We start from the raw sequence: 14,211 nt of genomic DNA, 5'->3' as shown, positions 1-14,211 counted from the left end.
GTACATAAATATTTGATTTTTTTTTTTTTACCTTAAGTGCCACTTCACTTTGCAATGCCTTGACTTGTCCCCCAGGTCTCCAGCAACTGAAGGAGAAACCGTACGAGCGAACAAGACTTCACAAAGAGACGGGTCATAAAACTGGACCGGGAGACACCAGCAGCTTAGACCCCAACGTCCAGCTATGCCAGTGTATCGAAAATACTTTCATCGAAATAATTAACATGAGTGTCGGCGGAGTTTAAGGTGCGCCCAAAATGGAAAGGGCCGTTGCTGGGTACATGGTAGAGGATGCTGACTTCTAGTTGGCAAATTCCAAACTGAAGCTTTCCAGGCCAAAGTGAAGCTACGAATTGGCTTGGAAGGGAACTGTATATTTTTCATTAGCTTTAATGCAAAGTTGTGGATGCAGCAGGCAAACGCCGCTTTCAGTGAAAGCATCTTAAGGTTTTTGCAGTGGTCTCCGTGTCAACTCCTTCCGGAATCCATATTTGGTGGTTTTTCGAGGTGAGAGGCTTGCAAAAGCTGACCTAGTGTGTGTTTGTGAAACAGAGAAATTGCTACCCTGCCATTTTCTACTTCTTCAGTGTCTCAGACGGTTCTCTTCCGCCCTGTGTCCTGAGTTAAAGCCGAACCACAGTCTGAAATCTGTGGGACAACTTCCATTCAAGCAGATGCTCCAGAAGTGAAGGGTGGCTTGTGAAATGAACAAGGACAGTTTGAAAGGAACTGGGGGGAGAGAGATAAAGAGATGCAACTTTTTTGATTGTTTAAAGTAAAAGTCTGCATGTAGTGGTAGGCCCCACTGGGTCAGTTTTGGTGGGGGTTTCTTTCTTGTTGCCCCTTGCTCAGAGCCAGCTGAGGTTTGAAAGTCCCAGAGTGGTCAGCAGGGGTATATTTTTTAGGAAAGGGGGCAGTAGGAAACTCTTGATCAATGCAACAGAATTTTGGCCTCACCCGAAGTGGCTATGTGGTGGTTGGCTGGGACTGCGAAGTTCTTCTTAGCCATTAGGAGGGGCAGCAGGTGAGTTGATGGGTCAGCGGGCAATTTTCCATTTCTCAGATTTTGCACCCAGGTCCCCAGCTGTCTATGACTCCCTCACAACTAATACTTTGTTTCCTAGTCAAATTTCCAGTTTTAAGTACCAACATTTTATAGTATCTTTGGCAAATGTGAATTTTGCTGCAGATTTTTCTGGGGGAGGGGGGGAATAAACCCTAAAATCATGTTTTTAAAAGCACTGTGTAAACTAGGCTGTTCAATATGTTTAGAGATGCCTGCGTGGGGGAAAGTACCAAAAGCAGTTTTACTGAAATGCATTTTTATTGTTGTGATGTTGCTGTGTCAAAAATAAGTTCTGATATGTGTTCAGGTAGCACAGAGCTAAGCTCAGTTTGTTTTGGGGGGTTTTTAATCTCAGTACGGCTTTTAAGGAAAGATGTGGGGTGTCTTGACTCTCTTATGGTGTGCTAATTCTCGGAGTGTAAAAAATTGACATACGAAGCCTGAAGCAATGTTCATGTTTTTCCTCGCCAACAACGGGGAGCAAATATTTCTGAAGTGATCCTTTTGTAAGTCAAGAACCCTAAAGTTTTTAGTCCTAGTTGATTTAGGTAAAAAGAATTGCATCTCAGATGGCTGTTTCAGTGGTCCAGTTAGGAAGTCATTCACATATCCTGCTTATTATTATTATTGCATAGAAGTTACCATTTTAGTAGCGGAACGCCTCTCCCTAATAATCAGGTGCAATCTTCCAAGTACATATGCAGATCTCTACCGTTTTCTGTATGTGTTTTTGTGCAATAGCTTGGTTTGGCCGTCACATTTAAACTCTTGTTAAAAGTCACTGCCTTTGCTCCATCCTGCTCCTTTGCACCAGGAAAGAAAGAAACCAGAGACTGGCTTCACATCATGTGCTAACCAGCGCTTATGGTTTTTCCTCTCCAAGCTTAAGTTTTGTTCTTGGCATACTGTTTGTGGTTTGTTTGAGGGAAACAAGGCTGCGAGTGCTGGTTTCCTCCCCGATGGAGGAACAGAATGGAGACTTTTGAGCAGAGCACATACCACCACACTCATTGTTCATGTGAAATAGTTTATTTTTAACCATGGTTTAGTGGGACATCCAAGGCAGAAGGGCCTTCATGGTTCAGGTACACAAAAGGGGTTGGATGTTGCAATTATATGGTATAGGGATCAGTCAGTGTAGGGCAAAAAGTCAAAACTGCCTCTGTCCTCTTCAAAGATGGTCAGCTGCCTCCTGTTTGATTTTAAAATTCTTCATCACTGTTGTTTAATTCTTCAGTGAAACCACCAGGTTAATCCTGACAGTGCTGTTCTGAAACCTCCTTTGCCTACATTTTCGGCTGAGGTTATATTGTATCCAGCTAAATCCTACTCAGAGTAGACCCACTGAAATTAATGAACCTAAGTCATGTCTATTAAGTGGGTCTACTATGCATTGGATAAAACCCAATTCTATATGCCAGTATTACCTTCTTAAAATACAGTTTTTAAATATTTTAGCCAACTGGAAGAGAGTGATTTCTTAGATTCTTGTAAAATGTGTACATATGTTTTCATGCCTTCTGGTTTTCTTAGGCTTGTAATATTTTTATATACCATTGGGAGCATTTATTCAATGAAGACCCAGTGGACATTGTGCGTTTCTTATAAACATTTGTACTGTTCCAGCTCGTTGTCTGTCTTTATATATATACTGTATATCATCATGTATATGTCTTATATAATAATAGCAAGCTTATTCTCTGAGCATGCATCCGTAAGGAGTCCAAACGGAGCCACCCATACACAAAAAGGGGAAAGAATCAAGAGACTTGTGAGGACACAAAGGTTTGCAAAAGTACAGCAAATGGGGGACTGACTGTTAGAAAGGTTGGGAAAATGGGGGTGGGAAATTGAATAGAAAATTATTGGTTTGGTCAGTTGGCTGGAATTCGGTACAGGAGTACATCATGCTGCAACATTCTGTTGCACATCACACTTGTTTTCTGTAATGATAACTTGTATGCAACTTGTGGCATCATCAGCTGTGTCTTGCCTGTTGAATCTTCATGCATATTCTGGGTTCTGAAAGGGTTGCTCACAGTTCAAGTCAGAGTAGGTGGATAAGGTGGTAACCTTATGTGAATGTAGATATGAAAGTTATGCAGAGTGGTGTTTCACATATGGAATCAATACTTTCTGTACATTTCTCAGATGCAAACTTGTGCAATAAAAATGAAGAAAATGGCATCTCCTAGATGCAGAAGACCACGGGTTACCTGTGTAACAAGTGAAGCCTTGTGAACTGCGATTATTGCTTAATAAAACTCTGGAACATTACAACCAGCTACAGGTTCAAATGGTGATCTTCCCAAGGAGCTACAACTTCAGAGAGGAGTGGTAGCTGGGAGCAGACCTCAGTGGGTTGAGAACTCTCTGCATGCAGAAGGTGCCAGGTTCAATCCCTGGCATACTCCGTTAAGAAGGATAAGAAGCTAGTAAAAAAACAGTAGTACATAAAACACACAATCCATTACCAGCACTAGGGCAACGTTGTTTTGGCTGTACTAGAAAGAAAGCAAAAAATCGGCAGAAGCAATGCAGTGTTTTAAAAAATGAAAAACTCGCGCCAACCACAAGATGTCGCTGTCAGCTAATTGATGACAACCTCTGCCAAAAATATCTATCAAAAGTCCTCTCCAAAGAGGAAAGTGGAGGAATCTATATTGCACATTGTGATAGAATGAATTTACCAGATTTTTTTCAATGAATCTGGGGACACTTTTCAACTTCCTACTAAATAGATGGATTTTGTCAGAGGACTGATTTGTAAATCTGGGGACTGTCCCCAGGAAATGGGGATGTCTGGTGACAATTTTAAGCATGTAGCTGTGATTTTAATATAGGAGTGACTACCGCCTCTCTCTTGCGACCTTCCTAACCAAACTTAATAAGCTACAGTCCATTTTTTCTGTTCATTGAGATGCGTGGCACTTGAGAAACTACCTTTCTTCCCATTGATTTTATTAGTATTAATTGCAAGTTAATTGATTTTAAGAGGCAGTATGGTGTAATGCATGTGTAGGCAAACTAAGGCCCGGGGGCTGGATCTGGCCCAATCGCCTTCTAAATCTGGGCCACGGACGGTCCGGGAATCAGCATGTTTCACGTGAGTAGGTGTCCATTTATTTAAAATGCATCTCTGGGTGATTTGTGGGGCCTGCCTGGTGTTTTTACATAAGTAGAATGTGTGCTTTTATTTAAAATGCATCTCTGGGTTATTTGTGGGGCATAGGAATTCTTCCCCCCCCCCTTCAAAATCTAGTCCGGCCCCTCACATGGTCTGAGGGACAGTGGACCGGACCCCTGCTGAAAAAGTTTGCTGACCCCTGGTATAATGGGCAGAGTGCCCCCAGCAAGTAAATCAATAAAAATAACTGATGTACTGTCCCCCCCAATAAATCCTGGCTATGCCTATGACTGAAGGGCTGGACTAGATGACCCTGGGGTCCTTGCCAATTCTACGATTCGATTATGATGATTTATGGGGTTTTTGGCACAGACATCATTCAAAAATGTGGTAAGCGATGGCCAGAGAATCTCCACCTTGGGAAATTTAGGAGAGGAGGCAGAGACGCCTGAAATTCAGGTAGGCCGCACTAACTGAGCGGCTACCTAGGCAACAGCAGGAACCCGGAAGACACGCCAAGCGATGAGTTCCGATTAGAATAATCCCAGGACGTTTGGATTGGATCCGCTCGCGGCTCTCGATTGGCCGGCGGCAGCCCGTGTCTCGCCAGTGATTGGCTGAGGTGCCGGATGGAGACGGGCGCCGTGGGACGAGGAAAAACAGGCGGGAAGGAGGGCTTGTCTAAACCGAAGAGAACCCGATTCCTGAGGTAAAAAGTGCGGCTCTTCTGCGCGCGCGGGCCTGGGCTTGATACGCGCGTGCTGGGCGAGTCCAACTCGCAAGAGGAGAGGGGGGGGAGGATCCCTTAGCTTTTCCATCCCTTTTTTGAGGGGGGGAGCGTATGTTGACCGTTAATTTCTGCCCGATTATTTTGCCGCGCTATATATATATATAGTACATAAATCTCTCTCTCCTTGTATATTTATGTATATAAACCCTCGTAAGTTTAGGAGGAAAGAAAAGCGGCGTTTCTCTCTCTAACCCGCCCCCCCCCGCTATTTATAAATCATAATTCAAATAACATGAATTCTGAGGTGGTGATCAAAACCCACATAACAGATGTCCTAAAAACATTTCACACTGGGTCTCCTCCAGCTATGGTTGAGTGGGACAGAATTTGCTTTCTTCCCCTGCTTTTCTTTCCACACACAAGTTGGTTGCTGTTACTTATTAAACGGCCATGTGTAACCAACTAAGTTCTAGTTTTGAGTGTGGGCCTATTGAAATCAATGGACCTAAGTTAGTCAGGCATATTGCTTTCCATGGCTTACTTAGGAGTAGGGCTAACTTTGGCTGCTACGGTGATACTGAGCATTTCACAAGCCATTAAAAATAAAAACCAGACACGTGAGTGTTTTGATTCTTGATTTTAAAAAAAAACACCAAGCATTTCTGTAAGAGATTTTTTAAAAAAACCACCAACCTCTTGTTATTACCCTTATGCACAAAGATGGCCTGAAATATTTTATGGGCATTTTGGGGTATGCAGTCCTGAAGCGACGTGAACATTTATTTTATTATTGTGTTGCTGGTTGGTCTAGACTCCTTTGAGAGGAAGGGTGGAATAGAAATTTAATCTCCTCTGGCACAAAGTTTCCTTCAGTTTTGAGCCTCACCCCCTGCCAGCCTCATCCAACCCAAAACTCTGGGAGAATAAATCTTAGGGCATGAGGTACAACAACATCCATTTGGGCACATTTTGGAAATCATCCCTCTTTTTTTTTAATACACAGACACACAAAAGCCAGAAACTCATAGCTACAATTGAACACACTAGGAACTAGCAGATTTTAAAAAAATGTTCTTGGTTTTTTGTGTCTTTCGTACAGTGGTTTTGTTGAAATAATTGATTACTGTTTTGCATTATTATTGCTGTTTTGCATTTTAGCTTCTTGTGTACCATCCTGAGAGGAAGGTTGATACATAAATTTGATTACCATCTATTATATTTTAACATAATTTGTATACCATTTAATTGTAAATCAAGCTTTAAAGTGGTTTACAAAGAAGGTAAGATTGTGAAAGATATTTAACTGAAATCCTGGAGAACTGCCGCCAGTCAATGTAGATAATACAGAGCTACACGGACTGATGGTCTTACTGGGTGTAAAGCAGCTTCTTATGTAATTCAGCCCTTTATCCAGAGGCATGAGGACACAAACTTTATTTTTAGGTGGGAGACAAAAGCTCAGTGTTCGAGCACATGCTTCACAGGAAAACAAAGGTCCCAAGTTCAGTCACTGGAATCTCCAGGTCAGCCTTGGAGAGAACCCGTGTATGAAATCCTAGAGAGCTACTGCCAGTCATTTTAGACAGTACTAAGTTAGATGGACCAATGGTCTAACTTCATATAAGACTGAATGAAATGTCTTACGGATATACGGATTTTATCCGAGCAAAGTTTCCTGGTGATCAGCCGGACATAGGAATAGTCCCGTGTGATCCTATTACCTGTATGAATTTTTTCTCTTCCCTGATAGAAGTTTTAACTCGCTTTTTTACTTCTCCAAGCTATGGAGTTAAAAACGATTATTTTAAATTTGGCGCCCCTTGGTTCAACTCTGCTTGTAAACTAGCCAGACTCCATCTACATACAATATATAATGACTATAAACTTTCCGGCGCTCTGGCCTTACCTCCATCTTATTCCCTAGCTAAAAAAGCATACAAACAGGCCCAGAAATCGGCCAAACGGGAATGGCATTTAAATCGCTGGCAGACTATAATTTCTGCCTCAAAATCTCATAACTCCCGGAAATTTTGGTCCTTAATAAAGGGAAGAAACACGAAATACCCCTTAACGGTGATCCCGGCCCCTACATGGGAGCAGTTCCTGAGAAAATATTTCTCAGTGGCAGAAGCTCCGGCCACTCACTGGAGACCTTCTAATCCCCTTCCCGTCTGGCCCAATACCGACCCTGCTGAAATCCTAGAATTGATAGCTGAGCTGAAAACTGGTAAGGCCCCTGGGCCAGATTTGGTCCCTGTTGAGGCTATAAAGTTACATTCTACATGGTGGGCAGGGATTTTAGCTAAAACGTTTGACGCAATAAATGCCACGGGCTTAATACCAGGAACGTGGAAGGAGGCCATTATAATTCCTATCTACAAAAAAGGCCCTCCCGGTGACCCAGGGAATTACCGGAATATCAGCCTGCTATCGTCCATTGGGAAAATATATGCCCGTTTTTTGCTGGCAAGGTTGATGAAGTGGTCAGTTGAGGCTGACCTGATTGGGCATGAGCAAGCTGGATTTAGATCAAACCGATCCACAACAGACCAGGCAATTATTCTTTATCACTTAGCCCGGAAATACTCGACACCTCGACGGGGCCAACTTTGCGCAGCCTTCATAGATTTGAAAGCTGCGTTTGATAGTATTCCGAGGCAATTACTATGGGATAAACTTGCCTGCTGGGGAATAGACAGAAGGCTCCTGTGGCTTATCTCCCAACTTCATGCCGGGTCCGTGGCCAGGGTAAGAATATCACCTGCTGGAGACCTAACCAACCCAGTGCCAGTAAATAAGGGTGTACGCCAGGGTTGTATTTTAGCACCCCTTCTTTTTAACTTATTTATCAGTGATATGAGGAACCCATTAATCGACTCACAAAAATTTATCCATACCCCCCGTATAGCAGATTATCGTTGTCCTTTACTTCTCTATGCAGATGATGCGGTACTACTCTCCTACTCCAGAGTGGGTTTAAGGAGGGCACTAAAGATTTTTGTGTCATATTGCCATTCTAATCATCTGTCTATCAACCACACCAAGTCCAAAGTACTGATATTTTCAAGGAGTCGAAAATTATATTCATGGAAATTGGAGGGCACGAAAATCGAACAAGTACATAAATTTAAATATTTAGGAATTTATTTTCAATATAATTTAGGGTGGAAAGCGCACGTTGAATATCTTCAAAACAAGACAAAAGCCCTATCACACTCCCTCCTCCGTTTTTTCTACTCTGAGGGGGCCTTATTCATCCCTGCGGCCTTGAAAGTGTATAGCATCAAAGTGATGGCCACAATGGCCTATGCTGCACCTTTATGGGCTGCCTTTGCAAACCTCTCACCTTTAGAGTCGCTTCAAAGCCAATTCTTGCGCCGACTTTTAAAACTACCAACATGCGTAAGTAATGCGGCTATTCGCTTAGAAATGAAGATCCCCTCAGTGGAGTTAGTTTTATGGAGGAGAGTTTTGATTTATTGGATATCCCTATGGCATAAACTCCCGAACCACTATCTCATTCAAAGCATGTGGCGGGATGACTTCACAAATTTGTGGTCAGGAAAAATCCATGCCAAACTGCTGTCCTATGAGATCTCGCCCACGGAACTGCTCAAACTGGATCTAAACGCGGCAAAAAGGTGTATAAATCAAAGGCTGGATGATGTGGAGCTATACCAAAATTTCTTAGCTGGTGATGGAGCCTGCTCGCCGTTAAATCTCGGCATAACCCCTATCTATCGTGCTCCGTCCTACTTAACATCGCTTATAGCCGCATCTCACCGATATGCCTTCATTAGAGCCAGGTTCAATGTTTTTCCAACAAACGTGCTGAGACATAGATTCACTAAGGGCCAAGTCCCTTCAATGTGTGCTTGTGAAATGAAAACATCTGAATCTTTACATCATGTTATGTTTATCTGCCCTATGTACAGTTCAGCTCGTGCTAGTATACTAAACTCCATAATCCAGCCTATGGCTGACAAACCAGTAGACCTACAGCTTGCCTGGGTTCTTCAAGATGTAGATCCTTATATTACTCTACAGGTTGCTAAATTCCTAACAGCCGTCCTCTCGTACAAGAGACGGAATGGAATGTTAGCTGATTATTGATAGTTATAAGAATTTTTGATATTGACATCAGACATTGATTTTAGCGTAGTGCCTAAATTTTTAACTTTAATCTTAAATTTTTTGTTTTGATTTGCCAATATTTGTCCTTGCGAGCTGTGAATTGTGTTATATTACTTGTGGCTTGTACGAGACCGCTGTTTTATTTGATTTGTTTTGTGTGTTGTGCTTTATGATGGGCGTAAAGCCGAATAAACATTTTGATTGATTGATTGAATGTCTTACTAGTCCCAAGCAGTTTGCATTAATTTTTATCTCGTTCTTTGTGGCTTTTGCCATGTTCCTACAGCATCCTGTTCACCATTTAGAACAAGTTTGCTTTTTTTTTTAATCTTGCAGATTTTAATCAAGAATTCTGAAAACTCAATGTGGTTATGGCTTCATCAGCGTCAGAATACACCATTGGAGGTGTGAAAATTCTCTTCCCTTGCAAGGCATACCCTTCACAGCTTGCTATGATGAATGCAGTAAGTTTATTCATTGCAATGAGATTTGTAGTTACAGTCAAGTAAATCAGATTTCTCAACCTTTTCTAGTAGTCTTCATTTTAAAATGTTTTCTAAAATTTCTGTTTTATGGTTGAGTTTTGTTTTTGGGTTTGTTTGCTTGCTTGCTTTTTAAATGCAAACCTCAAACCCAAAACAACTAGAAACGTTTACAGAACTGAGAATGAAATTTGCAATAATGCTCATATCTTGGTCTGGTTTGGACATAGCTCTAAACTGGGGCAGACTGAATCCAGACTTCTCCTAATTCCTCCGGGCCACTTTGACAGGTGTGTGGGACTGCCCACCTGTCCATCAACTCACATCAGGTGAAGCCTTTGCCCTATGAAATCAAATTGCGCTGGTAAAAGAAACAGAATTTGCACCTGCTGCAAACCCTGCTTCTTTGTCCCCACATAGTTTAAAATCATACTGCAGGCAAAGAAAGTGTTTCCCTGTGGGATGTGTTCTAATAATAATAATAATATTTATTTATACCCCACCCTCCCCAGCCAAGTCCGGGCTCAGGGCGGCTAACAACCAATAATAAAAACAAGTTGATTGAAATACAACTTAAAAAACAAGATTAAAATACAACATTAAAATGCAGCCTCATCACAGGAGGAGAAAGGAAAAAGCACTGATCGGCACTTACAGCAAGCCTTGCCCATCTATAAGGCTCCCAATTGTTTCTTTGCAGCCATTTCTTCATTTGTCCCACACATATGAGGTCAGGTGAGGGACAGGTGAGCAGGGTTGGGGAAAATGGGCGAATTGTGGGTGAATTGGGACATCTGCTGGTTCTGATTTGACCTGCAGGCTACAGGTTCTCCAATCCTACTCTGAAACAGGGTGTGAAAAAGCTACTGGAGTTTTTGGTTCCCCACTCCTCTCTGCTCCTTAGTGTCCTAGCAAACTGACCACAGTTGTTAACATCAGTACTGGGAACTGCAGTTAGTTTGAACTATGGTTTATTGAAGCAACTATCAGAACCTACAAAACATACCCCTCTGCAACCTAATAGTTTCCTCCAGAACGAGCAAATATTTTCTTAGGATGTGCTGGATATTTCAGATGATATTATTTTAAAATAAATGTTACTGCACAAATATCATTCACTCAAGATGATTTACAACCCCTCTGTGCTTATTATATTTATTTACTCACAGATTGTGAAGGGGCTCAACTCCAAGCAGCACTGCCTGTTGGAGAGTCCTACTGGAAGCGGGAAAAGCCTGGCGTTGCTTTGCTCTGCATTGTCATGGCAACAGTCACTTTACGGTAAGCCATTTAGTAGAGTCTCAGCTTTTGGAGTCTTTTCCCTAGAGAGGCCCGTCTGCATGGCTGTGCTTATTTTAGAAAGGCGACAGTATTTGATCATCAGGGCATTTGAAGGTGTTTGAGGGCAAGGGAGGATGGGGCTTTTTTACCCCTCTGTAACAACTCATGCTGAAAATTCCTCTTTTACTCAAAGGTACAGGTGCCATCCTGGCCTTTTTTGGAGGGGAAGACCCATAGAACATCTGCTATGCATGTGGGAGATCCCAGGTTCAATCCCTGGAATCTCCAGGTAGGGCTGGGAGAGACTCCCTGCCTGAAATCCTGGAGAGCTGCTGCCAGTCAGTGTAGACAATACCGAGATAGATGGACCAATGGTCTGAATCTGCATTGGGATCTCCCCATGTTCCTTTGCCTCTGGTCACCCTGTTCATAGGAAATGCATAGTCGGCTGCCTGAAATTATGTGGCCCAGTTGGCTGGAAGATGTCTTTTTTCCTGTGTCTGTAAATTATTCAAGTAGCTGTTGACTGTCATTTATTCATTATTGAGTTCTGCTGCAATGTTTAGCATACAATTCAGGAGGACAGTGGGGTCCCTGGGCACAAAAGGAATTACGATCCGAGGGAAAAGCAGCTCCGCCTTCCAAGGATGAGGAGGTTGAGTAAGGTCTGAGCTCACCCCAGTGCATGACTCTGGTCCAGTCTGGGCATGTTACCTTACTGGATTCTCATTGCTTGATAACTAGAGCTGCCACCTAATTCATCTTCGATTATTTCGAATTTGAGCTCACTGATGGGCAGAGCCCAGGTATGCTGGGGTGGGGTGAAATGTGAGCCTAAGAGGAGCCTGCTGGATCAAGCCAGTGGCTCATCTAGACCAGCATCTGGTTTTCACAGTGGCAAACCAGCTACCTGTGGGAAGCCTGCAACCAGGATCCAAGTGGTTTCCAGTGACTGGTATTCGGAAACATTACTGCTTCTGACCATGGAGGCAGAGCATAGCCATGATGGCTAGTAGCCATTCATAGCCATGGATTGGTCCAGGCCTCTTTTAAAACCCTCTAAGCTGGTGGCCGCCACTGCCTACTGTGGGAGCACGTTCCATAATTTAACTATGTTGCTGTAAAAAGAAGCACTTTCTTTTATCTGTCCTGATGTAGTAGATGCATTGTTGCTGCACCAGCAGAATGGCCGCCTTATCCTATGTCTGCTCAGCTTGGGAACATTAAAACACACTTTATTTATTTATATACTGAGCTTAATTTTAAATTTAAAAATCCCAGAGGGGTTTGCAAATCAAAGCATTCCTGGATAAGCTCCCCAAACCCACCAATGTGGTGATAATAATGGCCACATCAGTGATTTTTTCTGCTGGGAAAAGAAAATCATTAGTAACAATGAATGCTTGCCAATAACAAATACTGTATTAGGCTAACTTGGTAGTTTTGAATTTGAAGTTCATATTTTTCAGGGGATTTATCCATAACAAGTATGAAAGTCAGCACAGTTCTTTGGGTTTCTAAAATGTATTTGCCTGTCAACAGTTCTGACGACCTTTGTGCTCCCCCACACGCCCCCGCACTCAATTTTAATTGGTGTAAGGGAGGTACATACTATTGTCTTTAAATTAAAGTTCTAGTAAAATAAAATCTACATAATAAAATTACATTAAGTGTACTTTAATTCCCCACAATATTTCAGGTCAAATTTGGGTTGGGGCCATAGCTGTCAACGTTTCCCTTTTTTTAAGGGAAATTCCCTTATTCCGAATAGGATTCCTTGCAAGAAAAGGGGAAAGTTGACAGCTATGGTTGGGGCAAAAAATCATCTTGGGGTACTGTTTTTTTTAAAGCTGTGATTACCAAGTGTGTTTTAAGTGCAATATACAATGTGGCACTAGATGGTGATGGTGAGCCCTATGGGAAACTCAATGTATTTTTTTAACGCTTTTTTAAAAAAAGCATTTCTAAAGTGGTTTTTATATCTAGATTCCACCTAAATACAAGTAAAATAAGCATGCTAAATTAGATAATTTTGTAAGATTGGGCCGAGGAACTTTTCTGAGCTTGAGGACTGTGTTCCCTCATGGGCAAGCTTCAGGGTGTGTGTGATATGCCAGTGGTGCAGCATCTGGTGTGTCTCTTAACCTGGAGGGGGGGAGGAAAGTCAGAGGTTTCTGCATATATATGCCCACACCACATATATCTCTCCATCCAGGCAAGCAAGAAGCACTATTACAAATCAAGGATACATTCCTGCTCAGCAAAAGCACTCAAGGAGGGTGTGAAGCAGGGCCTATTAGGGATGTAGCTGGTGGACAGAGTGTGAGTAGACTGGGAAACTCCCAAGGGCTAAATAGGCAGGCCTGGCAGGCATTTGGCTCCAGGGTCTCATGTTGCCCACCGCTGCTCTGTGGCATTGGAAACTTTTCTGATGTAAACTGTTCCCAACACACACCTTTCTGTGTCACGGCATGCAAATGACACCATGAGCCCTCTCTCCTGGAACACTTCTTGGTGGGTAAATAATATTCCCCTATTTGTTCTTCAGACAAACCACTTGATGACTTACCATGTTCAAAGGAATGCAAGAAGCCAGAGACCTTGCTGCCATGCGGCTGTCGCTGTCATGCAGCTCAGGCCCAGAACAGTGTAGCGGTGAGCCAAGACGCATCTTGTTCCTTCACCAACAATGGAACAGTGACACCCGTGAAAAGTGGAACCAAGTCAAGAAACAAAGGTAATTGTCAAACCACTTATTGGAAAGTTTCTTAAACTGCTTAGAAGGGCACTTGCAGTATTGATGTCCTTCAAGGGTGAGCTTACAAAGACCCATTGTAAGATATAGCATCCAGGCAATTAGGTCAGGAAGCTTTACAATAGTTGGTGGCCTTAAAAGGAGAAGTTGGGATTATTGGTCAGATGTGTTAGTAACACGACATATGGGTTAGTATCTTCTGAGGTTCAATTCACAATTTCGTTCGAGGGGGGATAGGAATCAGGGCACCATGGTCTTTTGAACCGTATGTGTGTGTTATTGTTTTCATTTATTTCTAGGTTATGAACTTTTGTGTTTTTATATTGTAAGCTGCCCTGTGATCCTCAGATGAAGGGCAGTAATATCAGAACTGTTGCATTAGGACCCCTGTAAGGAACCACTTTTGGCTGGAGGATAGGATTTGAAAATAACACAACCCTTTGCAGGCTGCATTGACAGGTGGGCAGGGCAGACCCCCCTGCCAGTCAGCTGAAGTCAGCTGTAGGAAAAATAAATTAGCACAGAAACTGTTGGAAGTGTGCCTTTTGCATTTGACACCTTTCCTTGTCACCGTTTTTGGAAGGAGTCTGAGACACTCAGAAACTCCTAAATATCTTTAGTTCATTCCACAAGCTG

The 14,211-nt window shown here is 42.6% G+C and overlaps 2 protein-coding genes and 1 long non-coding RNA gene across 27 annotated transcripts in view; 2 read left to right on the top strand and 1 right to left on the bottom strand.

Annotated features, from left to right (window-relative positions):
- Positions 1-3,349, top strand: part of INTS2 (integrator complex subunit 2) — a 31,133-nt gene extending 27,784 nt beyond the window's left edge. For 4 of the 5 annotated variants that reach the window (XM_083479788.1, XM_083479785.1, XM_083479786.1 and 1 more), the window contains exon 25: positions 76-2,691. In XM_083479788.1, the coding sequence (XP_083335914.1) occupies positions 76-245 (170 nt within the window). In that variant the 3' untranslated portion in view covers positions 246-2,691. Of the gene's footprint in view, positions 1-75; positions 2,692-3,217 lie in introns of those variants that run through there. The other variant, XR_014520068.1, reaches the window with a different exon arrangement.
- Positions 1-14,211, bottom strand: part of LOC310695546 — a 205,723-nt gene that overhangs the window by 144,449 nt on the left and 47,063 nt on the right. The gene's annotated exons all lie outside the window — the stretch shown is intronic.
- BRIP1 (BRCA1 interacting DNA helicase 1) overlaps positions 4,554-14,211 on the top strand; it is a 225,737-nt gene continuing 216,079 nt past the window's right edge. For 11 of the 21 annotated variants that reach the window (XR_014520061.1, XR_014520062.1, XR_014520063.1 and 8 more), the window contains exons 1-4: positions 4,557-4,902; positions 9,394-9,521; positions 10,709-10,820; positions 13,369-13,557. Coding sequence is in view for 12 of the 21 variants with exons in the window: in XM_083479762.1 (XP_083335888.1) it covers positions 9,429-9,521; positions 10,709-10,820; positions 13,369-13,557 (394 nt within the window). In the remaining 9 variants the exon portion in view is untranslated. Of the gene's footprint in view, positions 4,903-9,393; positions 9,522-10,708; positions 10,821-13,368; positions 13,558-14,211 lie in introns of all 21 variants that reach the window. The other 10 variants (XR_014520059.1, XM_083479765.1, XM_083479767.1 and 7 more) reach the window with 5 other exon arrangements.

The sequence above is a fragment of the Podarcis liolepis genome (genome assembly GCF_965112155.1).
Source record: "Podarcis liolepis genome assembly, chromosome: 16".
Classification (NCBI taxonomy): domain Eukaryota; kingdom Metazoa; phylum Chordata; class Lepidosauria; order Squamata; family Lacertidae; genus Podarcis; species Podarcis liolepis.
The sequence above is the reverse complement of the archived record's forward strand: the minus strand, read 5'-3'. Positions and strand labels throughout refer to the sequence as shown.